We start from the raw sequence: 26,705 nt of genomic DNA on the forward strand, positions 1-26,705 counted from the left end.
CAGCTAAGAGTCGTCAGCAGCCAACATTCCCAGCAGTGGGGGAGTGGGTGTTTGGCTTGAAGAGAGGTTCTGGGCCCAGCGGGGTCCACTGTCTGGCCTGGGAGATTTCTCTTCCTAATAGAAATAACAACCTGTTCTGCAGGCATTACATATGTGATCACATTTAAACGCCATGAGAAGCCCAAGAGGTACGGATTTTCTCACCCCCACCTCAAAGCATAGGACTTCGAGATCCAGAGAGGGTTAATTACTCCTCACAGTCACTGAGCTGGTAAGTTATAGAACCAGAATTTGTACCCAGGACTCCTAGGCTTCAAAGTCTGGCTCTTTCACAAACGGGACAAAGCAGCAGACATAGGAGAAAGAGGGTGAAACTATGGGCTTAACCTAGAATTAATCTAAAGCCAGCCTCAGAGCAGCAAGAAGCCCCGAAACAATGTGTGACACTTGGCAAACATTATAGGGACCAGGCCTGAGCCCAGGATCCCCGCAGAGGAGCTGCGCTCCGCCTTCCTACCCACAGGCGTTAATGGGTTACAGAGATAATCCCATCCAAAGGAGGATTTCTTTTCCCTCCTAAGGAGAATACATGGAACTTAGCACTCTGTATGATGACTACAATAACTAGGAAAAAGAAAAAGTCATTTTCCAAGAGTCAACTGTACAAAAATAATTTTATTTACTACTGTAAATAAAGTAGTGCAAAGAGTAGTTTGGACCCATGATATTGCATTACTGGTATTTACTACGCTAGCAGCTCACAGTATACAGACATTCTGCTCTTCTTTGCCCTCCTACCCACACACACACGCTCCCCTACCCAGACCGAGATGAGACTATGAGCTAAAGGCTTGTTTTCTGCATATTCCATTGCTGCCAGTCTATTCTAATGGGTAATTCATGGAGAAGACTACACTTAAATACTAAGAATTGTCTAGATGTCATTTCGTGGATTGCAATTGAAACATAAATGTTATCCAACAATGTTATCAAATGATTTGGAAGCACTACAACCCTAGAAAAATCCAAGGAGAAAAATGTAAACCAATTTACAAAGCCGTCGCCTTCCCTGCATTTTCATCGATTAACTATTTATTTTAAGGTGCTTTATAACTGCTGGGTTTTGGAAGTCAGACAGAAATCTGCCAGCGGGGCTTTGAAGAGCAGGCTGTGGCAAATATGGATATTTTGACATTATCTATCTTATAGAGAAGTCACGATTTTCTGTTCTTGGATCAAAGAGAACGAACAAAGGACAAAGACTCTTTAAAACACCTCTCCGTTTGTAAGAAACCGGATGTGCCACAAGGCGAACTGTGACTCCCAAACCAGTCCCCCCGGGAACAAAGCCTGTGGTGACCAGCAGACCTCCCCCACACGCCCTCAGACCCAGATGTTCCTCTGGGGTTGTTTGATGACCTTTGGTGTAAGGACTGTCAGCTCGGGGCTGGTCCCTGTAATGCGGTTGAAAAAGGAATGACACCGAGGGCAAAATGTGCATCCAGCTGACAAGATTTTTAAGGTGTTTATCAGTAGAATCCCCTGGCCCCAACCTTTTGATGACCGCTGTTGGAAGGATTCCCTTCGGCCCGAAAGATCCGGAGTGCACAGTTCACCCACGTGGCTCTGGGTTACTAGTGACCATGGGCTGGTTGGGGTCGGAGGCATCTGTGGCTGGAGTCACAGCAGGACTTGCAGTGGCTGCAGTTCGGTCTGGGGAGCCCTGGGCTGGCACTGGAGGGGATCCGCTGGCTGCAAAGACAGGCACAACAGCACTGAGCTTGCAGGACGTCCAACCACACCCAGGAGAGGTGCTCCGCTCCCCAGGCAAAGCAGACAGGCAACTTTGGACCGTTTATCTAGGTTCTTTGAACTTTGTTGCAAATGGCAGGTTGGAATGGATATGTAAAGATCTCTGACGGTTCTGACATCCTAGGAGTCTAAGTTACTGCATTTATACCAGCATTTCTAGGCCAAAAAAACTTCCGATCTGTTTCACAGGCTGTAGCCATATCTTTTTTTTACCCCCATGATATTGATGCAATGCAAACCATAGATCATAGCAACCACTAAGAAAGGAGTGTTGGTTTTATTCATGTTCATATTTCATTTGGATGATGTGCCAGATTTAGTTTCAGTTGTTTTGTTTAAATAAATGTGTATACGGGCTATAAAACATAATTACTAGGCTAAATTGTCAATCTCTCTTTAGTAAGGGGATTGGACGACCACCAATGGTAGAGACACAGTTTTAAACTTTATATCAGTGATTTTCAAATGGGAGTGATTTTTTTGCACCCAGGGATCAGAGACAATTTTGGCTGTCATAACCCCAAGGTGGGGGATGCTGCTGGTATCTAGTGGGTGGAGCCCATGGAAGCTGCTCAACACCCTACAATGTCCCGGGTACCCCACAACAAAGAAGGACTCAGCTCCAAATGTCAACCATGCTAGGGCTGATAAACCCCGAGACTGAAAAGTGCCCCAGTTAGGACCACTGGCTCTGGAACCTGTTTTCTCTGCTCTTTAACAGCTGTGTGACCTTGGACAGGTTACCTATCCCCCCTCTGCCTCCACAAACTGGAGAAAAGTATCTCTACTGCATTGAGTTTTGCTAAGAATTAAATGAGTTAATGCTCAAAAAGTGCTAGAACAGTGCCTGGTACTGGGAAGATCTCAGCACCACCAGTGAGCCGGGTCATGGGGAAATGTGTGATGACTGATTAATTTCAGGTGCATGGCTTCAGAGTGGACACAAGAGTGGGTGTGTTTGTTCCTGGGAGGCCTGAAGTGCTTTCTGGCCCCAGTCGTCTAAGAAAACAGCACAAACTTCAAAGCCAGAGAGACTAGGGGTCAAAGGGCTCCAATGTTTACCAGCTGGGTAATCTTGAGTCAGTTTCTTAACTTCTCTGAACTACGGCTTATCTGCAAAATGGAGCTAGCAATTTGCAGTTGTGTGATGTATAGTCAGCTCAGTAGCCTTATCACCAGTTTGTCTTTTATAAGTGACCTTTATTAAGCACAGTAATATGTCTTGTGCAGCTTTTGGTAAGTGGAGCCATTTTTGAAGGTTCCCAAATATCCATCCTGAAATGTGTAGACTTTAAGAAGATGCTCCCATGCTGACATCTGATTTCTATATGAAATCTGACTTTTACACCTCTAATATTTAAGGTCACCTCCAGAAAGTCTCAGAAGGGGCCTCACAGCCCCTGCCTTTCCTGGATGTGGACAGGTCTTTCCTCAGCACCCTTTCCACACCTGCAGCAGATGTGGCCCAGAGACTGGAAAGAACAGGATAGGGTAGGAGGCAATCATGGAATAACGTGATATTTCCAGGGTCATTACAGTCATCACCCTGGCTGGTGATTCAGTGACTGGAGACCTGGTGACGAGGTACAAAGACCATTTTGCTGCAGTCACCAGACCTTGCCTGTGGGGCAAGTTTCATTTATCTGCCACTAACAGGTGACCTTGGTGTAGATACTGAATGGTGGATGTTGCAGTTTCAAAGAGCTTGTGTCTCATGTGCCTCCGTCTCCTCCCCTGAGGGGCTTGGAGCAGATGGTGTCCCAACTCCCTGTGACCCAAGGACCTCTCTTTTTGGGAACCTGTGCAAAAGTTAATGTAGCACTAAGCATGGATTTTCAATCTCAGGGGATGTTTAAGTCACCATGGTAACAAGATAAATCAGCAATCAGTTTTCTGATTAAAACAAAAAGTGCCAGTGTGTAAATGGAGAAGGAATGGCTAATTAGCATCACCACTATTTAAACCTTCTGGTAAGTGTACAACAGAGACACTGACCATTTCTGCAGTCACTGTTATTATTTGCCCAAGAACCCTGTCCCTCTGGTGGGGCTCTGCAATCACTGCTCCAGCCCCACCACTGCTTATCTTAATTTTAAAGTGGCCTCTTTGTTTCTGCTCACCTGGAATGCGTGCTAATTTTATTACTGGACTACAATCAAGGTAACCAGGAAAATCAGCGTGCTGCTTTAAAGAATTACAGAGTACGCTCCAGAGCCAAACAGAAGTGATTTGTGGATTGCTTGCTGCCTCGGGGACCATTTTCTGTACATTAGTGAGAATAAGCAGGAGCTGGCCCCAATGCAGCCGCTGCCTGGTTTTTGTTTGGCTCATGATCTGAGAATTCACATTTTAAATAACTGAACGAAAACCAAAAGAATAGTATTTTGTGTCATGGGAGAAACAGGTGAAATTCAAATGTGTCCACAGTAAAGTTTCATTAGAGACCCAACCACAGATGGCTGCTTCCAAGCTCCGTTGGCAGAGTGGACTTGCAACAGCCCCAGAGCACAAAATGTTTATTATCTGGCCCTTTACTGAAAAAGTTTACTGATTTCTGTTGCAGACCACTGTAGGAAAAACATCTGCTGCCAGCTGACCAGATGTGAGTATAAAATAAATATACAGGGGAATATATTGGGTAAATCCTTTTGTTGCTGTTTGAGACAGGGTCTCACTGTGTAGTTTACCCTGACCTCAAACTCACCATGTAGCCCAGGCTGGCTTCAAACCAGTGTCAATCCTTCTGCCTCAGCCTCCCGAGTACTGGGATTACAGGCATGCACCACTACACCTGGAGCATATACTGGGCTAATCCTGAAATGGTAGAATGTTTTTAAGAATGAGGCGGTGGGGAGGAAGGTGTTCAAATGTTATGGTATGAATAAGATCTAGCCTATTTCATTCTGGCCTCTGGATGTAGCAGGGCCCAAGATAGGCACAAGATCCCCGTCCCTGGGACATATCTTCCCGGTGGAGATGTTGGTGGGGGCCAAGGGCAATGAGATGGGGTGAGATAGGATGAGGTCTCACCGTGAAATCTCTCTAACTTACAGGCTAGTGTTTTTTTCATGAGCACGACTTTGTGACATTTTACTGTACTTTAGTAGAAACCTCATTAACTAGAAATGTAGAAGACAGGAAAAGAGTAGAGAAAGATTTACTTAATCTTGCTCATAAGATCTTACTCTTTAAAAAAGAACAGCAGGCTAACCGTTTAGCTGGAGAGGAGGACACGGTTATATATAAATGACCAATGTTGCGGCAGGCTGGCCTAGCAAGGGTGACCTATAACCTGGAGTGGGAGCCTGCAGATCTTGGAGTACGCTGTGTGTTGCATTGAGACAGGAAGTTTGCACCAATGTGACAAGTTGAGTATTCCAGAATCAGAGATTTCAGACATTTTCCCCTGGCTTTGGAATATCTGCCTATACATAATGAACAGGGACTCAAGTCTAAACGTGAAATTCACTTGTTTCATAATCGCTTTATACACACAGCCTGAAGGTAATTTCATACAATATTTTTAGTGCACCTACATTTCGACTGTAACCCATCCTATGAGTCTGAGTGTGTAATTTTCTATCTGTGGCATCATGTTGGTACTCAAAAGCGTTTCAGATTTTGGATTTTGCATTTTCAGATTAGGGGTGCTGAACCCACAGTGGGACCGGACTCTTCCTCTGCAACACTGGTTCCTGCTTTCTACCTCTGTTCTTCCTTTTACCTCCCTTCAGGCAGGCAGCCAGCTGGGCTTAGGCTTTTTTGTTTGTTCCTTTGTTTCAGGGAAGGTTTGTGGCTGAGGCTAAGTGGAGGTGGCTCTAGACACACTTTATTTTGAGATAGTTTTTGTTTTTCAAAAGTCTGCTCCATTAAGGTAATTATGCTTGGCATCTTTGACAGGGAGCGAGAGGGCAAGTGCTTTTGAGAGGCAGTGAGGCAGGGGAAAGAGCTTTCTGGAGTCCGGGAGAGGGGCTGAGTCTGTCTGGGAACTGCACTGCTCAGAGCCCTTGGAGCCCCCGAAGCAACGGGAAAGAGGACCAGAAGTTCACGGTGCTCGGCTTCGCAAAGAGGACAGAGCTGCCCTGTAACCCTGAAGCTGTGAATCCAATCCATAGCCTGGGTGCTGTGTGTTCTGCTCTCAGACTGGTGACAACCAAGTGACCCTTTGTAGGAGCCTGGGAGGCATTAGCCTCAGAAAGACAGTGCTGTCTGGCGGGTTGCCAGATAGAAGTCAAAACAAGTTCCCTAAAGGAAATAAAAAAGACAGGCAATATCTGCTATGCACCATCTTGGTACTTTTGATAGATTAGTCAATGCCTCTGTTTAGATGCTTTTAAAAAGAACCTTATGGGGCCAGGCATTTAGCTCAGTGGCTTCATGCCTGTCTCACAAACGCAAGGTCCTGAGTTTGATCCCTGGTACCAAAAAAAAGAATCTCAGGCTTTAAGTTTCACAGCATAGCAAAGCGTGGGATGGGAGGCTCTGGTAATCCTTTCAAACTATTTAAGTGAGGTGCCCCCTGGGGGCGGCAGGCTGTAATTGCAGGTAAAACCCTCCATTGGCCATCAGTCCTGGGGTGCTCCCAGCTAGCATTTGGGGGAGCTCTGAGGGCTGAACACGTGATCACATTTGGTTCTCTCAATTACAGGAGGCAGTAGGTGCACTATGATTTGTGCTGTTTTACAGAAGAGGAAACTGAGACACAGACAGGATCCCTTCCTTGCTCCTGGTCATACAGTTAGTGGCAGGGCCAGCATTTGGCAGCCCGACTTTTGTTCCACTGGTGCTGCTGACTTCTGTCTTTCACTGCTGCCCTTCTGGACACGGGAGAGTTTAATATGGCAAAGGGCTGTGATGTGCTGACAATATGTCACTGAGCACATGAACTCAGGAGGAAAATGAAGGAAGTTGGAGCTGAATGAATATTGGATGGACAGGCCAATGGAAAGCCTTGAAGATACACCATCAATTCTAAGAACAACTGCCTGGAAAAAATGCAATGACAAAGATCCCTAACTTCTAGCTACATCCTTATCCCACGTTGCATATGGGAGGCTCCTAACTAGCAAATTTGAGTCCTTTTTAAAGACTGAGCCAGCACCTGCTTGCTGCGGGACACCACAGCTACTGCAGCACCTACCACTGTCCTCCCCTCAGCAGGTCACAGACCCCGGCCACCATCTGCTCATTGAGACAGCAGTGGCAAAAGCTGTGGCCTCAGGCAGACTGGCATCTACTCCCCCAGGGCTCTGTGCCTTGTCCCCTGTACCACTCTGCTGAGGGAGGACCTTCTTCCCTCAAAGTGACCGGCACCTTCACCCTATGAGGAAGACTGCCCTTCCTGGTCAAAGTGAGGAATTATTAGAAATGCCTAAATCAAAGTCTGCATCTAATGTGATCCCTGTGGGTTTGTGCACATATTGACATTAAGAAGCACTGGACTAGAATTTACATAAGGAAATAGATACTATTTTACCATTTGTTTCTTTTTATTTGTCCTTAAGGAGAAATAGGGCCCTACATGCATTTTTAAAATATGTGTGTGGGCAGATTAATTATGAATATCATTTCAAGGTATGAAACAAAGTGTGACAAAATATTCCTCATGTGAGGGACAATGGGTCTAAGACGGTCAACAGCCACTGTTTTATTTTTATTTTTATTTATTTTTTGGTACCGGGGATGGAACTTGGGACCTTGCACTTGCGAGGCAGGTGGCAGAACCACTGAGCTAAATCCCTGGCCCTAACAGCCACTGTTTTAAAAGATCGTGATTCTGAAAGGCAGTTTGAAATTTTATGTCTAAGTCTTGCCTTCTCTTTCCTTACTGGGCCAGGCAACTCATCTGTCAAAGGAAGGCTGCAGAAAGAAATTGGTTGTAAGATCTTATACAGACAGAACCTTCTCTAGGCGGGTTAGAGCGGAAGAAGGCAGGTGCTGGAAAAGTTTGCAAAAACAAGGAAAAACCAAGGAGACACAGGAAGGGAAAAATATACTAAAGGACAAGAGGGACAGGGAGACAAGAATACAGAGGGACTGATAATGAAGACGTGAAGACAGGAAAACGTGGCGACTTCTGATAAAAGCAATTCTACCCGCCCATGAATTTTCATGGCTACCAGCTGGCATAAAATCATAAAGACAATTTTCAGCTCCTCTAAGGGAAGTGCATTTGTAATAATCATGACAATATTTCTACAGAGCAAAAATGACACCGATAATTTGAAATGGAAAACACTGACAAGATGCAAAATAAATGTGCTCTACCTGGCAACAAATTTAGGGACAGGATGAAATTTGCATGAAGGAGATTTATTCACTGGCTGAGGACAAAGAGGAGGAGTCACACCTGGAGGGGCTCTGGCTGGCTCCCCGTAAAGCTCCTCAGGTAAATCAGAAGAAGTGATTCCCAGTCTGCCTCTCAAACAGAGATGCCCTTCTCTTGAGGGAAGAAAAGGCAGGCTGCATTCCTTTAGCTTCTCATTATCTCCTACCCAAATAACCACCATTTGAAAGCTCAAATTCCGTGTCTGCTCCATTTGTAAATGCCGCTGTTGGTCTTTGCTAGCTATCCAAGATGGTGGAAAACAAGAATTTCCCAAAAGCAGGCTTGAGCACCTACTAAGTGTGAGGTACCCTAAATGACTGGACTAAAGCCTTCAGAACTAACTACAGTGTAACAGGGAGGTAAACATAATAGCTCACATTTATGGAAAGGGTTTTATATACCAGCTAAGTATAATAGCTAGCATTTGACAATAATTGTCATTTTGGTTAGTGTCTTCTGTGTTGTTTTCTCACTTAACTTTTTCATTTTATTTTCCTGGCAAGAAGCTACCATCAGAACCTCGTTTGATGGATGAGAAACTGGGAGATCAGGAAGCACAGGTAACTTGCCATAAATCACACAGGTAATGAGTAACCAAGTCTGGATTTTAAGCTCAAATAGAAGCAACTAGGGCACGATCTCCTTAATTACTACCCGACGCTAGCTCAGGAAAACAATAGGGATTAGCGGAGACCAAGCTGGACTCAGTCCCCCTCGGGGGACTCTGAGGCCACGTGTCTGGTGTGTTTATTCACTATGATGAGCGTTTGTCCTTTCACACATTTGATTCCTTGGCCAGAATGGATGGGAAGGTTTCCTGTAGGAGGGGGCTTGGAGCTGGCTTTTCAGCCACACAGAAGTGGAGTTTTGATAGACATTTTAGTTCAATTTCTTAAACTCTTTTTAAAAAATCTTACTTTGAAAAATCTCAAAGCTTTTGGGCCTCCCTACAGGCAAGGATTATGAGTCACCTGGAGTGGGCCCATCTAGGGCATGGCCTAACAGAAGGAAGTAGCATATGACAAAGGGTTCGAGGAGAGAGAGTATCATTTCCCTAGCAGGGAACCAGAATCCCTAGCTTTTCAACCTGCTTGCCCTTTTATAATAAGTCTTTACCTGAGACAGCCTGGAAATACTGCACAGTCCCGGCGATCAATACGGAGAGCAGGAAGGTTCCCAGAAAGTAGATCTGCAAACATCCAAGGCATGCATCAGATGACTGACAAAGGGCAGGAAGCACGAGGGCAGGGCCGGGGGGATGATACACCTACCAGGGCAGAGTGCAGGACGGCACCCCAGATAAGCCGCAAGTGGAGGTACAGCCAGGCCAGGGAGCAGGGGCTGAAGGACTCCTCGTTACTGTGGTTCCAGCACCTGTGACAAAGCGCACGCTCTGTGGCCCTACTCATGACTTGCCTTTTCAGATCCCCAAACCTACACTCTTCAGCTTTTGCACAAATGAGCACACTCAGATGAAAAGCAGAGACCGAAAGCCAGGTCTAAGGGGTTTGGGCCTGACCTGGAATTCTGAGATCGTGGCCAAAATCTCGGAAAAAGGTTACTTTCATTGTGTCCTTAATTATAAGGAGGGCTCAGCACAGGGCCTGCCAGGGTAATGTTTCTGTCTGAGTGCTGGTCCGAAGTCCGGACCTGGGAAGGCCTCCCTATCTTTCAGAGGAGCATGGGCTAATCAGACGCACTGCTTTTTCCATTCTCAAGGAAAATCCTGGTCAGCACTTGAACTTCAGAGCAAGCACATTCTATATGTTGGGTCTTGGCTACTAGAAAAGAGAATTTGTGTCTGGCTGAGAGTTCTCTAATAGATGCAAATCTTGGGCCCTTTTTCTAACACCTGACATCTCAAACTAAGGGGAAGGCTAACTTGTACCAAAACGCAAACAGCACCCCCTCTCTTGGGTTCCCCCCAGACCTATCAGGATTAAAGAGGCTCTGAACTCACCTTTCGTACAGTTCCCGGAGAATGGAGATGTTATTGGAATGGAGTGCTGGGTCAATTTCTAAGAAATCCAAAATATGGTGTGGGATTGTAGCACCTTCTTCAATTAGCAGGGCCAGGTTAAAAAATCCCTAAAATCAAGACACAGACAGAACCCATGAACTCCTTGTAATGAAAGCCAGACATACACCCTTCATCAGAATGTAAAGTTTTACAAACTTATTTATTTTTTTTTGCAGTCCCCAAAGCCAGATGGTTTTGTCACCTCCATTGATGAACTGTTTCCCTGAATATATCCATCTGAGAAATTTATTTGCAGGAAAACCAGGAGGCTTTCAAAGGCCACTGCATGCCATCTGCTCAGCAGCCAGTCAACCGGGAGATCTGTCCTTTTCCCTCTGCTGCTCTCAAAGCAGAACTGGCTGGAAGATGTGCTCTGGGGTCATCTACCAAACCAGCACACTGAGGGAAGGCCAGCCTGTCACTTCTGGGCTGTGTCCCGGTCACCATCGCCTGTCAGTGTGTTTCCGTGGCTGGGTGTTCTCGATGACTGACGTGCTAACGTCTCTCCTGAGCACAAGAACGCACAGGCCCCTTCCTCAGCTTCCCTGGGTCAGCATGGGAACCTTTCCAATTCCTTCTGGCTCAAATCTCCACTATGGTACATTTTCCTTCCCCTTCCTTCTAGACCCTCAGAGGTAGGATCTACCTACTACCAGGCTATGCAGGTCCAATTTGAAAAGCCCAGTTCAGGAGCCCGACCATAGGGACACGTCCTAGAGGACGTTTATACATCTTATGTCACATGTCATACGTGCATTTATACCACACAGAGGAATGCAGTCAGTCACGTGAGCATGTGACCAGACCCAGAGGCCAACAGAAAGCAATGTGGTACTTACCACTAGAGCCTGACAATGAAACGGGCTCAAAGAATTCATGGTCATGTTTTCATGGCTTATGTCCTCCCTCCCACCTTGCCTTTCAGTTGCCAGTGACAGTAATCTAAATGAAAATCACCATCTACCAGATCACGTAACCATCCTATGTGGCAATCATGATGAATACAATTTAAACTGATGTCTCTAAGAACTTGCTCTATGTGAGGCATTGGTCTGTTTTATACATACTCACTTAATCCTCATGATGAATGGAAGTTGTACTATTATCTTCCCTGTTTTACAGATTGGAAACTGAGGCACAGAAGGTTAAGGAACTAGCTCAAGATCACACAGCTGGAAAGTGACAGAGCTGGGATTCAAATGTGAGCAGACAGGGTCCAGAGTCTCCACCATGCTCCTAAATAACTTCTCGATAGATTGGAATGTTAAGTACCTTTAAGAGGTACATGCAACACATACACATACATATACACAGCAGCAGCAGTAACAGAACACAGACTGTTTCTCTTCTACTGAAAGGAAGATACATTTAAAAGTTGAGGTAGGAGATTCCTGAAAAAACTAAGATTAGAGGTTCCATTTGACCCAGCTATTCTCCTTCTGGGCATCTTCCCCAAAGATTTAAAAGCATCATACCACAGCAATATATGTGCATTCATGCTTACAGCAGCACAGTTTGTAATAACTAAATCTTGGAAACAACTCAAATGCTCATCAACTGATGAATGTATAAAAATGATGTGGTTTTAAAAATTATAATGGAGTACTACTCAGCCATAAAAAGGATAAACTTGAGACATTTCTAGGTAAATGGATGTACCACCTTGAAACCATACTTTTAAGTGAAATAAATCAGACACATGTGTGTAAATATTGCATTGTATCTCTGGTATAAGAAACTGAAAGTGTAAATAAGGACCAAAAAGTATAATAGATATTGTGAAAAAGAAAGAAATTATTCAAAATTTTACCAAGTGTGAGATACTTTGTTAATAATTAAAATGTTTTATGCAAAAAAGGTATAGCATTATTAGGAAATGAGTTGAGAGATAGATTAGCAAATGAAAATATATTCTTTTAAGATCATGATACACAGTGTATTTACCATTGTTATTCTCTAATTATATTTGTTATAAAATTTTTTTTTCATAAAATGGCTTTATATTCTCTTTATTAATATCTATTTGTATTACATAAAAATAAAAAAGTAAAATAAACACTAAAATTTTAAAGGTTCTGATCAATGGAAAAATAAGATCAAAGTAAGTGAGAAAACAGTAGGCTGTATACAATATTATAGGTTACTTTTCATTATCTACTAGGCCAATATATGAAGAGCTAATTATGACTTGAATGAAAAAGTATCAAGCCTCCAATAGATAAACCAGCAAAGAATAAGAACAGAGAATTCACATAAAAGAAAATATGAAGAGTAATTATCATCAACAAGTATGGGTAAAAGTGTTCATCATCACTAGTAATTAAATAAATGTCATTTAAAACAATAAGGAAGTAACAACTTGTAGTTATTGAATTAGTGAAATTAAATCATCCACTGCTGACAAGATTTCAGTCACCTTCCTGTACTAAGCCATTGCTGTGTGGATATGAACTGGAAAACCCCTTCAGAAAGCAGATCAAAAATACACTTCTGTGCGCTCATAAGACCTCTGACAGTGAGTCAGTAATGCTATCTCCCAGAATAGAATTAAATTATTTAAATGAAGAGAAAAGACAGAGACGTGGAAACATTCACGGTAGTGCTCGCGATAGTCGCTACACGATAGGAAATGACCTCCAAGTCTTCCTCCGTAGACTACAAATCCTAGAGAGGCAAGAATACTGCCTTTTGGGGCTGGGGATTTAGCTCAGTGGTTCTGGCGCCTGCCTCGCAAACACAAGTTCCCGAGTTTGATCCCCGGTACCAAAAAAAAAAACCAGAATACTGCCTTTTCACCTTATGTCTCCACCTCTAAGCACTGTCCAGGATTAGACAAACACACATTGAATCAGCGAGTAAGTTAGCAAATGACAGAGCGATCACCAGCCAATTGGTGAAGCTTAAGAAGCTCCAGTCCCTTGGCTCAGTGGAATACGGGCAGCTGACAAGAGGGACAGCAAAGAGATTGTAATAAAAGACGCACAGTGCTACAGTTAGCAGTAAGACAAATTCTGAGAGTGGCACGTGCACTGTACATCCCGTGACAGACACGTGTGCCAGTGGACAGGGCCTGGAAGGCAACTTGAGGACAGGAAGGAGTACAAGTCCCTGCCATGAAATTCTGGATGCAGTCTGATTTCTTTTAACATTATCCCACATTGCTTTTGTAACATTATCTTCCTAAAAAATAACGATCAAAGTTGAAAATCCAATTATCCAGGCCTAATTTTAAACGACAACGGATATCTTCTAAGGGAGTTTGTCTCTACAGCAAAACCCTTTAGTAGTAACACCTTTGTGGCAGAAGAAATAATAACAGAATAGATGATGTTCCCTGAGTGAACTTGGCATGGGGCCCAGATCTTTACACCAAGCACCTCATGAATCCAATGAAGCAGGTGTTATTATTACGGCCATTGACAGCAGAGAAAGTGGAGACTCAGCTTTAGTGACTTGCCATGAATAAGTAGCTATGAATGGGAGGGATGTGGGATTTCAACCCATGTACACAACCACTCTGATGTTACACCTTCAGCAGCGACAACAACAACAAAAGACTGAAGTAGGGATGAGTTTCCAGCTTTTGCTTTGTGATCAGATTCCAAAGCATAAGACCCCCGAAACTTGTATCTGTGGTTAACTATTCCAACTTCCTTCGTAACCATGACCTCAAGATCTTCACAGGAGAATTGCAAGTATCACATGGAGAAGAAATGGGGGAAGTAGAGAATTCTCACTAGAACGCCATGCTAATAATTGTTGCAGGTAAGATTTGTTAAAATCCCCATGCAAAAATTTGAGGACAAGCAGAATATTTCCATTGTTGCAAACCATCTCCTCAAGATATTTTTTAATTAGATAGGGGAAAATACCAACTGTCCAATGGAAACCTGCTTAACCCAATAGAAAACTCTTAACCAGGTGATTAAAATTTCCCTGGCCAATGTTAAGACAAAGGGCCATCACGTGGCCCTAGTGTACACGCCAGGGACACACAGCATCTGTAGTGTTCATGCCCCAAAATATATAACCTCACTTAATTCATGAGAAGACAGAGAAGACAGACCCAAACCAAGGGACATTCTGCAAAATACTCAACCAGGATTCTTTGAAAGCATCAAGGTCATGAAAACCAGGGATGGCTCAGGAGCTGTCACAGACTGGAGAACACCAGAAGGAAAGATAGCAACAATATGTAATGTGGGATCCTGCACTCGGCCCTAAAACAGAGAAAGGGTATTCGTGGAAAAACTGGTGAAACCCAAAGAAAGTCTGAAGTGTAGGGAATGCTACTGTCCCCATGTTAATTTCTTTGTCGATGGTTTTGTGTGGCTATGTGAGACAACATTAAAAGAAGTCAAGTGAAGCGGCTACAGGAACTCTTTAAATTCTTTTTGCCATTTTTCTATAAATCCAAAATTATTTCAAAATAGGAAGTTCCCAAAAAAGTCACCGAGAATACAGTCTTGTCACTTAAGTACTATCTCAACTGTCCATGCAAACTACTTCGCACCATGACCACACTTCTAGGGTCTTGAGTTTCTATCTTGTGAGCTAATTTGATGGGATCTGGTAGAGACACCCCGAGGGCTGGAGCCAGTGACCTAGGGTTAGGCTCCACTGCTTTGCCTATAACCTGATTATCTGGCCTTGAATAAGTCATCAACCTTGTCGTATCTCGGACTATGCAATTGGTATAAAAATCTCCAGCCCCTGGGACTGCTGTGAGAAAAGTGTGTGGAACATAGCAGGAGCTCAGCCGAGGTTCCCCACTGTGTTCTTGTCCTCATGGAGCTGCTGTGAAGGGCGTGTGCACACAGACGAACAAAGACTGCAAACTCTGCAGCCTGTGTACGGTACCCAGGAAAGGTGGCGAGGTCCTCAGACCCTAACAGCTGCTTTTTGTTGCTGTTTACCTGGGAGTCTCCATCCAGTGCTGCCTGGGCGTACATCTGCACGGATAACTCCAGGTCTTGGGACTGGTTTTGGTGGCCGTAGTAGTAAAGGTCTCCCATTTTCAAATATGCTGCAGAGCACAAAACACATCCATATGTCAAGTGGACTTGCTTTACCAGCACTTTAAATGACAGGCCCATCCACTCATGGGTAAGCGTTTCCTATCGCAACACGAAACAGAACATGGTCATGTTTCCTTGTGTCTGTTTGTGCCCAAGCACACCCATCTCTAGACATGGTTGCACAGGTAGCTGCCCCGAGCAGCTCGGCTGCTTAGTGAGACTCCCGGCCCATCAGCCAAGGTTGTCTTTGGCCCTCTATCTCACATCTGCAATCTGCTGCTTTTGTTTGATGTCTCTTGTATCTCTCCATTCTGTCTGAACCATGTATTTTGCTTTTACTTGGAGGAAAAACATCTGCTTGAGAGCACTGCTATCAGCCAGTGTCTAATCAGAAAACCAGAATCCAGCTCAGGTAGCCCCAAAGAGGGGCTTCATCACGAGAAGTGGTTGCAGGTGTTGGAAGCACTAGGAAGGCAAATAGGAGACAGTGGGTGGTCAGAGGTTGGCACTGAAGAAACCACTGTCATCCCGAGGGCTGCAGGGCCAGAGGACAGCTGTGACATTCCCAGAGCCTCGTAAATGCAGCCACCGCCAGAAACTGGGCACCAGGCAGAGAGAGATGGGGAAATACCTGGGCTTCTCCTCTGCTCCCACCTCAAAGTCACCCACCAGAGCCTCCCATTGGCTGGGCCTCACCAGACGCAGAGGAGCCTGGGGACTGGGGCCACCCCTCCCATAGAGAGCCCAGCAGGGCAGGAGGACCTGGAGACACCTCCCAGGGCAAGAGTCAAAGGACTAGTGCAGGGAGTTACTCTGAAACAGCTTTCCCTTGGGAATGCTTTTGCTTTGGAAGAAAAGAGGGTCCCAGCACACTGTGGAGAGGAGACAGGAAGGGTGCACTGCTGGAGGCTGGGAGCCATTGAGCCATGACCTTAATAGCAAAGATTTTTCACTTTCTTTCCTAATTGTTTAGAAATATCACACTTCCCCCAAAGCTGTGAGATAGTCCTGTTACTAAAGATTAAAAGCCTCCAATGCTTCAATTTAGCACTCGTTTTTCTATACATACCAAATGAAGGAGCATCGATTTGGAAAACAGAGAAATTATAGTATCTCCAAACACAATTAACACCCAAGTATCTCCCAGCCAGGTCCTAAGAGATAAAGGGGAGAAAAAGTTAATTCATGACTATTTCAGCCAAGTGACTAACTGTGTCTCTGTAAAACTCGATTCATTATCCTTAACCTTAGAGCTTCTACTCGGAGAAGAATACATTTACTTACCGGCCTCTCCTCACAGATGTGTGCTAAATTTGTCTGTGACACTTCAATTCCAGTTTCTGCTGCTAAAACATAATACAGCAAGGCTTCATGCCTAAAAATAGATGATTAATAATAAATTTCATATGGTGGCTCTTACTAATATTCAGAGAGCTTTATATTCAAACAGAAGAGGGCACAAAATAAGCAGTTTTTTAAAACCACAAAATCATGAGGTTTTTTTTCTTAAATAAATACTGTTGTTAAAAATACTGCATGCACTGATTTATTTTCTATCTGAAAGGCTGAACTCCGATAAGGCCGGGAGCCGGTTGATACAACAGCTACCTCTACTGGCGGAATGGCGCGCTGAGCTGGTACTTGTCTAGCAGGCTCTTGTTTTTGAATTCTTCCTTCCTCACTTAGAGGAGTAAGTGATATTCAGAAGAAAAAACCCTGGTTTTACAGTCCTGTTTTGTGAAAGGCTTGGTAGGGCTCAGGATTCTAAATAAGCTTAATTAGAGCTCAGCGGTTGTCGTGCATCAGAAGTCTGGCAAAGGAGAGGCAATTTACAGGGGCTAGGTAAGTGCTGGACACCACGAGTAACTGAATACCTGCAAAACAGTGACAACTTCTCATCTGTGAGAGGCTGGCACAGCAGTCACAGCGCAGTGGCAAGGTTTGGGGACAGGAACACACTCCTACCCCAACTAGGGGGAGGGGCAGTTAGCAGAACGATTTTGGGGGAGGGGGTTTCCACACCAATGTGGGGGGTTTTAAGTGCACACCCCACCCAGCCCTACAGTTCTCCCCTTCGGGGTTATTCTAAAGGAACCATCGGAGAGATATGCAACGATTCTCTGGCCAAGGAGTTCACGGCAGAGCTGTTCACACAAACAACCACAACAAAGAAAACTGGAAACATCTGAAATATCTGAAAATCAGTGACAAGTTCAAATAACCTGTGGTACAGCCACTTTCAGACGCAGCCATTAAAATGATGGAAAAGTGTTCAAAGCCACCAAAAGATTTTTACACAAAATTTTCCATTCAGTGAAGAAAAAGAAGAATATAAAACAGTGTGCCCCATTTTTTGTGAAAACAAAAATAAAATTGAACAGGCAAATGCACACACACAAATACATATATGCAGAGAAAAACACCCTAAAAATTATCTACCAAATGCTCACAATACTTGTCTCTATGTAATTTGAATGCAAGTAGTTTTAGTTTTCTTCTAATTTGCTCAATTTTCTAAGTGTTAGCCAGTTTATGAGCGAAAAATTTATTTTAAGCATAAATAGTTGGTTCTAAAGCTTATTTTTCATTTTAAGTAATTGGCATTAATGGCACTTTTAAATTTCAGCTTCACATAGGAACCAGTGTAGGGGAGGGTGGGCTGGTTTGGGGAGGGAAAAGAAGGTAAACACATTAGGAAATCATCTTTCCTAAACTGCTAACCAAAGCTTCTGCTGATCATTTCTTTGATACAGGGAGGCAGCTGGGTAACCAAATTAGGACAGTCAGACCTTCAGTCAGGTCACAGGCCATGTCACTACAGAGCGAGCCCAGTCTCCACCTCTGCGTTCTGGGACAGCTGACCATTAGCTGTTACTCATGCCTAAGAGAGACCAGGTCGCTCCGAGGTCTCCCCTGCGAGGCAGTCAGACAATCAGCCCGCTGCTGCAGCCACAAACACCACCAAAGGGCCTGGGGGCTTTCTTACTCAGCCTGCAAAACTCTGATTTGGGAACCATAATCCTCTGAGTACACTCAGTTCAGGGGCACACCAGGGGGAAGCCTGGCAGGAAGTCTCCATACTGGTCTGCAACAAGATTCTGTTCCTAAGGTTTGAGCACCTCAAGTTTCCTCGGAGTCACCCGAGCTGCTACCAGTGCCTCCAATTCCATCAGGGATGCAGGAGGGAAGGAGATGGTGTAGACCAAGGTCAAGTGGGGCCAGCGCCCTCTGCCACACCCACGGGAATGTTTGCTCACATCATCAAAACGAAATCAATGAGTTTTGCAGACAGCAGGAAACCAGGTGGCTGTCAGAACTGGGGCATGAGGGGGGTGAGGTTGATACTGTGAGAAGACTCACTGTGGGCAACTTTATAAGGACAGTCTCTTGCCTCTAAAATTACCTGAGTGATGGGGGGGCGGTTGGGGGGAGAAGGGAGGGACATGTTTTACAGGAAAACTTCTATCCAATGATTATATGAATGGGGAGGAAATTTTATAGAACTCTCAAGCATTTTCATCAAGGAAGAACTGAAATCCATCAAAATGAGATATCTGAAAACATTGATGTTAATAGAAGCACTGACAGAAATCCACCTCTGTCTTCCACCTGGCAGAATCAATCACCCAGCGCCCGCGTCTGCTGTCACCTCCACCCGTGTCATGTATTTCGGGGCCATACATACTCCAAGGGGGGCAGACATGTAAGCTCAGCCTCCCCGGCTTATTAAATCTCTTCAGACATGACGCCTCTGCACGGGTCCTACCCACACAGCCTCCCGTTTCAACAGAAACCATCTCAAAGTATTAATTACAGGTATTACTGCGCTTACACCCAGGAACAAACATTTACTCAGCACTTGCTAACTGCAGGAAGCTCTCCTGTCCTCCCATGAATTGCCCCAAGGTTTAGAAAGATGACCAGAGTTTCAAGTTCTGCTCCCAATATGAGGAAGTGGAAGTGTTGCCGGCAGTCACACTGTCGGAGATGGCAGGGGGGCAGTGGGTGCAGAAATGGGGGATTTTCAGAGTTCAAGGTCATATTTGCTATCTCTCATTTAAGATCTGTCACACACATTTCTAGCACTTCTACAATCCACATCTCAATCATCAATTCTTTGGCTGCTTGCTGTGAATTGTGACTTTTGAGTCCTTCTGAGCAGTTTCTCAAACAATTATATTCTTTCTTGAGTGCTTTTTTCTGCCAGTGCCTGAAGCAGCTCAGACAAGAAAGATTAAAAAAAAAAAATCTGAGGTCTCAGTGGATTCACTGCTCTGTTGCAAAAAGATGAATCTCTTTCACCTGAAGCTTTGCACGTCTTCTTGTCTTGTCTCCAACCCACTATACTTGGGGATACACCTCTGGGGCTCAGTATTTTGGTCATATTTAAGACAAAGGACATTGAACCTCGTAGCTCATAGATGGAATACGCATCGGGCTAAGGCAGAGAGAAATGAAACAGGACAGCGGTCTTCCCTGCTAACTCAGTCTGTGTCCGAGAACAGCCTCAGGCGTGACATTATCTCCCACATTATGCCAACACAGCAGAAAGCCCCTCACTCCATCACCTTCTCCTCTGAACTGTCCCAATAAATCTTGGCACAACACGGAAAGCTACAAGCTCATCACACTGACACATGCAATTTGAAAATAGCGTCCAGAATAAATTCACAAACACACAAATGAAAAAAGGGGGTGGACGGGTGGCACTGATGGATGCCTTAGTTCTATTACAGCAAAACAGATGTCACCAAAAAAGCCACGTGGTGGCTGGAGAAGGCCAGCACACATACGTTTCCATCCAAACCCTGTGGAGGGTTTAGAGGCTTGGCGAGCAGGGAGCAATAGAAGCACTTTGCCTCAAATATATCTGGACAAAGATCTTCCCTTTGTCATGGGTACTATGTGTTTCTTCTTGTGGAAACAGAGAGGTCTCGAAGCCAGGTGGAGGCTTATCTTTAACCTTCAGTATCAAGACTGGCAAGGATGTAGAGAAATACAAACTTATAGGTGGTGGGCAGAAGAGTAAACTGGTAAAATCATTTTGGAAAACAACTGGCATTGTGTTGTAGAGCTGATCGGGTGTCTACCCTGTCACCCCGCGACTCCCAGTGTTAAGTGTATAGTCTAAAGCAACTCTAATGCGTGCCAGGAGATATGCAAAAATATTCATGGCTACACTGATCTTCAAAAATACAAGCTGAGCATGGGGGCACATGCCTGTAATCCCAGCACTCAGGCCTCGACAGGAGGATCACTGTGAGTTCAATGCCAGGCCTGGGTTACACAGGGAGTTCAAGGTGAGCCTGAACTTCATAAAGAGACCCTGTCTTACAAAACAAAACAAACAACCTCCTCCAAAAAACTATAACAACAGCAACAACAAGGAAACAATGCAAATTGGATTAACATGAATTAGCATGAGAATTGATAAATTGTATGAATGACCTATAGGTACAGACATCAAAACGTATAAATAGGGGCCGGGGATTTAGGTCAGAGTCCACACCCTGGGCCACTCAAGAAAATGCACATGTAGGGGACAGAGCAGCAAGTGTCGCTAAGCCTGACTTGTGACATTCCCTGCAGCTTGTGGAAAGGTGTCCTGCATTTCAGTGTGTGCAATAAAATCTGTAGAACTAAATAAAAGACATACACTATGCAAAATATGCTAAAATTCTCCTCCCCACTACCAAACCAGAAAAAAACCCAGCATTGTGGCTAAGTGTTCTAACAAAGAAAACAGCTATAGACAGTTTAATTCATCTAACCCTTCATGGAAAATTTTTAAATGTGCCAGCTGAAGTGTTTTGTGATGTTAAATTCAAAAGTAGGCAAAGCTAAGCTATTAACACATATTCTGTTTATAGAAAAAAGGTCAGATATCGTGTGTGTGTGTGTGTGTGTGTGTGTGTGTGTGTGTGTACAAATGTGGTTCCCTTTGGGAAAACCCCACACTGGATATCTGAAAGCTTAGATCACTCTAAGAAGCCAGTGAGGAAGAGAAAGTGGGAGGTTGGAAGAGAATGAGTTAAAGTCAAATTTGGGAGTTTTATATACTGATGTTTATCTGGGAAACATGATAAAGCACCACCAAAGTGGTAAGGTATATTTACAGTTGGGAAACAGTAGTTTCATTGAAAGAAATTTCTTTCTGATTGTGCAAAGTGAGGCCATAGATAAAGAACTTTCACAGTATGATAATAACCGATATTTGTATTTGGTGCCTTTTTTATTGACCCCTTTCCCCCATTAGGCTTTAAGATTTTTGCTCACTGAGATGTTACCTGTTGGTTACATGTGCAGCAATGGACCAAAAGAGAAAACGGGGTTCTTTTGGACTTATATTTTAATTTTAATTTTAATTAAGGTTCAGATCGATGCTCAGTCTGGTTTAATGTCTTTGAGGCAGTGGACCGAGGGGACTGCTGCAGATTTGCATATCCTTTTTAGTTATTACTGAAAGACCCAGATCATTTGGGCAATAAACTGGCCAAGAAAATGTGGCCCGAGGGAAAATGAAGATGGAGCACTAGAACTGACAGAAGAAACAAATAGAAAAGGAAGTCAGGTAATGTTTGGAGAGGTATCCACTTATTTGTAAGATCACCCAGTAATAGCAGACAGGATAAGACACACGGCTCCACAACAAGGCAAGCAAGGGAGGCATCTGCTCGGTTGGGACACTGGACACTGGTGAGTGACTTGAATAGTGCCAGCCCCTGGTCTTGGCAGAGGCAGTGAACTGTCTGTGAAAGGAGGTGGCTTGAGCTTAAGCACAGTGATGTCTCTTCTTCACCTGAGCCAGGTGAAGACTGTGAGACCCTGCAGTGGCCTGGCAGGAGAGGCACAGGGTCTCACCCAAGATCGCCTGCGCCATCTCCAGACTCTAAAACTACGAGAACTAGCTCAAAGGAAAGCGAAGTCAAGGAGCCTGTGTGTCTCTCACCTCCATGAGTGTGGACACTCCCCCCAGCGAACTCATTTTTGTGTATAATTAAACATGGAAATGCTATATTTTCCAATCAACAGCCAATCAGCCTGTGAAACTCTGAATATCATTACTGGGAAGCTATGATTTCCCTGCAAATTGCCTTTTCAGTTGTATTTTAAGATTCCATCTCCTAAGTCTGTACTGACAGGTTGAAAGGTAAGGGTGGATAAGTTCCCTGCAGTGCGGGACCCACACTTACCAGGAGCCCTCCAGGTAGGCGTTGAGGGCTTTGCGAATGACATGGCCCAAGTAGCCATTTTTCTCAGCTACGTGCTTTGCCCATCTGAAAAGGAAAAGGAAGAGCAAAATATGCAAACTGTGGCAAATTAAATAATCACTTTTTTCTTCCAATGATCTCAATAAATCCCACTCGGGGAATATTTTGCTTGTTAGAATTTTTATAAAGCGACAAAGCAGAACGGAATGTTAAGAAGGTAAAGAAAATACATTTTGAGAACTTTTCATTCAGTGCCTTTCTTACAAATGCTTAGTAGTTGCTTTTTATGGAAACAAAGACATGCATAATAAAAAATATCTACCAACATGAAAAAAACCAATCTCTACCAAGGGTTCTGTTTCTCTCACCACTAAAACGTTTACTGACTTACTATAAGGTTTCTATACTTTGTTTTTGTCCCCTAATGCATCCTAGAGGGGTTAATTAATAATAAACTGGTGGGCCAGGGATTTAGCTCAGTGGTTCTGGTGCCTGCTTTGCAAGTGCAAGGTCCCAAGTTCGATCCCTGATACCAGAAAAAAAAAAAATTAATAATGAACTGGTCTGTTGTAGTCTTTAGACTTAAGCCACTAAAAGAATAGTGTAAAAATATGTAACAAACTAATAGAAGGGGAGTAGAATAATTTTTACAAACACTTGATTAATACAAAGGAAGGTCAAGAAAAGAGGGAAAAAAAGGTACAAAATAAACCTGATGAGACAAATAGGAAATGAATAGTGGAAATGGTAGATTTTAAAACCAAATATATTCATAGTTACATTAAATGTAAATGGACTAAATACACCAATTAAAAGCTAAAATTATAGACTGAATAAATACTGATCAAAACTCCAATTATATGCTGCTTTCAAAAGGTGTGCATTAAAGTTTAAAGGCCATAGAAAGATTGAAAATAAAAGGATGCAAAAAAAGATACACAAACTCCAACAATAAGATGTGGTGTAACTATATGAAAACCAGAAAAAAAAAGAGAGAGAGAGACTAAGGCAAGGACTATGAACAGAAAGGCAAAAAATACTAATTCTGTATGACCCAGTAACACAAATTCAAAATATATGATGCAAAATTGACAAAGCTAAGAGAAGAATAGATAAAGTCTATACACATAGGTTTTAACATGTTTTTTTCAATATCTGGTATAACAAGCAGAACCAAAAAACTCAGAAGGAATAAAGAAGATGTAAATGATATAGTAAATTAACGAACTTGAGTCAACTGATACATCCATGTAGACATTGTACCCAACAAATTTAGAAATTACATTTCAGGAGATCAGAGAGCATAAACCAAAACTGACCATTTTTGGTCCCCAAGCATGCCTCATGCCTCAGCAGATTACAAAAGACTGAAGTCATTAAGAATATGTTCCCTTGGGCCAGGGATTTAGCTCAGTGGTTGCACCACTTGCCTCGAAAGCGCAAGGTCCTGAGTTCAATCCCCGGTACCAAAACAAAACAAAAAAAAAAGAATATGTTCCCAGATCACAGTGAAATTAGGCTAGAAATCAATAACAGAAGGATAAGAAGAAAATTCCTGAAACAAGGATTTTCACACCAAATGTCCTACATAACAGTGACAAAAGACTTCAAGTCAATCTAAGTTATGTTTTATCACGGAGTGTAGATCAGGGTGGGTTCAATCCCAGATGTCTTATGGGAAACCCTCTTCTGGACAGCCAGGCATAGGCGTGAAGCGGCCCACAGCAGAGCTCAGTGATTTTTTTTTTATCTGTAAAGGGCAAGATGGTAAACAGTTTAAACTTTGGTCTCTGTTGCATATTCTTTGTTTTACAACTCTTTAAAAATGTAAAAAGCACTCTCAGCTCTTGGAGCCACATAAAACAGGGAGTGAGCCACATTTCAGCTGTGGGTCACAGTGTGACAACCCCTAAGGGACATTTCCAGATGTGCAAGAGCTCAAAATGTGCCCTTTGCTTGCCATTCTTCAGAAAACCACTGTAGGATGTGTTCTACCAAATGGGAGGTGCACATGAGGAAGGGGAAGAAAGGAGTCCAACAAAGAGAACGTGCCCAAAACCCAAAAAGAGAGAGGTGGGGGTGGGAAGGAACCCCTATGATGGTGACAAAGCTCGTCTTCAGACGACAGCATTGTCCTGCACAAGACCCAAAAAGAAGTGTCACCAGGAAGATTAACAGAATACCTCATGGGTTTGGACATACTAAGAGAAGATTTAGAGATACAGAGGAGAATTGGAGATAAAAGTATACAGAAAATGATAAGTACAGAGAAACCTAAGCAATTAAACAATAAAAATAATTATCATTCCCTAGAAAAGTTGTTCAAGAAAGAAAAAGTGCTTATAGTATGCTACATGGCTCGTCTGTGAATAACAGTGAGTGGTCACAACCACGCAAAGCGGATACTAATCTAATAGAAATGAGATACTCATTGGGAGGACAACAGTGGGCAGGAACTGCTCTTGTGTGGGCTGGGGGAGGTGACAGAGAAAGGAGAACTATACTTTTATCTTTTCCAGGGGGACATCTCCAGACAAGTTCGTGATGAAAGTACCAAGGAACAGTGGTATAAGCATGCCATTTAGAGACAGAGGCAACTAAAGAAGAAATAATTAAAAGATTGAAAGTGATTTATTCTAGGGAGCAGGAAATGGAGCCTGGGGTGGGGAGGTGGAAGGCAGAGATTTCCTGTTTTCCTTTGTTTTTTTTTAATACATTTTATTTTATTTTATTTTATTTTATCCCATTCTCCTGTTTTTCCTTGTCAAATTATTTTTTTAATTTTTAATTTAAAAATTAAATCATTTTTTCTCTGTCAGTTGTTTGGCTTTCTGACCTAAATGCATATAATGATAGAAGAAAAAACTTGATTTTTAAAATACAAAAGAAAAAGAAAGAAGCCGGGTTTCTCAGGCATGGTGAATAGAGGACATGGCTTTTCCATCACATGCGACATCTGTCAGATGCTTACACAACGGCCTTCTCGGGATCTCTAGGGAAGGTCTCCAGGTTGCCTGTGATGTAGTAGAGAGAACACCACAAGGTCCCTTCGATGTGTCCCCCTTGTGCAGCCTTGTGAAAATATTCACCAGCTAGCGTCTGCAGAGAAAGATGAACACCGTCACTCCTGTTAGCGCACAGGGCCTGGCTGCTCGGCTTCCCACAGCCACTGTGGTGGAGTCCTTTAAGCCTGATATTATCACAGGCTTAGAACTTCTGATATCTTTAAGGAAACCAGGTCAAGTAATAGCACCAGAAAGACAGCTCAGGCCGGAAGCCAGCCTCTGGGAGGTATGAACTTGCTAAAAGCTATTCTGTGATTAAGTTTGCCCGATAAACACAACAACCTGTAACCATGAGCACTGCTGACATCTCTTTGATCCTCCACGTCACCCCTGTACGCTGGACAGAAAGACTGGGCCAGAAGTCACACTGGGTGAAAATTCAAGCATTTGCTTTCCTAACCTTGCTTAATACCTTTCTGCCAGCCCATGCACGAAACAGCATTTCCAGTAGGAAGGTGAGAATTAGAATATGACAATAAAAAAATCCACACTCACAGATGTGTGGGAGGGTTACCAGACATTTGCAATGCATAAAAATATCAGCACTGCGTGTAATCAAGAGAGAGGCGGAGGGAGAAATGAAAACAAACACTTAGATGGGTATATATATACTTCCACTGATTACCATTAGTTTTCAGAGGCAGTTAACTACTGTTTCTAAAAGCATGGGCTTTGCAGGCAGATAGGCTTGGGTTCAAATCCTAGCTCTGGTCCCAACCAAACTTCGGCACCTTGGGCATGTTAATTTATCTCTCCAAACCTCATTTTCGGCAGCTGCAAAATGTGGCTTCTGATAGTCCCTAGTGGGAAAGTTTGGGGTGAAGATTAAGTGAGGTGTCATATTCTCCAAGGTTAACCCTGGCTTCACAGAAGAGAATGTTAATTCTTCACCGCTACAGTCCCATTCATCCCGACAAATGCTGCCTCTGTTCCTCCACCTTCCTAAGCGCCAAATACCCTGACTCACTTCTACTTTCAGAGCACCTTTGGGGCCCATCACACCTCAACCCCACACTGCTACTGCCCTGTTTTAGCCACAGGTCTCTCACTTGGAGTCTCTGCTAACCCTGTCACCACTCGTCTCCCTGCAGTTAGTGTCCCCAGGGATCCAGGGAGAGCTGCTTCAGTGAGGCTCATCGATGTCCCATTTGAGACACTCAGAGGGTGGCTTCCTATCTCCCCGGAGCAAAAGCTGAGTCTCCTGATGATCTGCTCAGTGATCCCGTTCTCCTCGTCTTACCTTCCATCCCA

The 26,705-nt window shown here is 43.7% G+C and overlaps 1 protein-coding gene across 1 annotated transcript in view; it reads right to left on the reverse strand.

The window, feature by feature from the left end:
* Positions 1 to 655: 655 nt before the first annotated feature.
* Positions 656 to 26,705, reverse strand: part of Sel1l3 (SEL1L family member 3) — a 101,872-nt gene continuing 75,822 nt past the window's right edge. Inside the window, exons 16-24 of the mRNA XM_004847190.2 lie at positions 25,361 to 25,488; positions 22,372 to 22,455; positions 16,463 to 16,553; positions 16,248 to 16,332; positions 15,077 to 15,186; positions 10,101 to 10,228; positions 9,412 to 9,514; positions 9,257 to 9,329; positions 656 to 1,752 (exon numbers count right to left, since the gene is read on the reverse strand). Coding sequence (XP_004847247.1) covers positions 1,613 to 1,752; positions 9,257 to 9,329; positions 9,412 to 9,514; positions 10,101 to 10,228; positions 15,077 to 15,186; positions 16,248 to 16,332; positions 16,463 to 16,553; positions 22,372 to 22,455; positions 25,361 to 25,488 — 942 coding nt within the window. The 3' untranslated portion in view covers positions 656 to 1,612. The remainder of the gene's footprint in view (positions 1,753 to 9,256; positions 9,330 to 9,411; positions 9,515 to 10,100; positions 10,229 to 15,076; positions 15,187 to 16,247; positions 16,333 to 16,462; positions 16,554 to 22,371; positions 22,456 to 25,360; positions 25,489 to 26,705) is intronic.

Source organism: Heterocephalus glaber, unplaced genomic scaffold, assembly GCF_053883595.1.
Source record: "Heterocephalus glaber isolate CG9 unplaced genomic scaffold, H.glaber_assembly_v1.0 deba00001509, whole genome shotgun sequence".
Classification (NCBI taxonomy): domain Eukaryota; kingdom Metazoa; phylum Chordata; class Mammalia; order Rodentia; family Bathyergidae; genus Heterocephalus; species Heterocephalus glaber.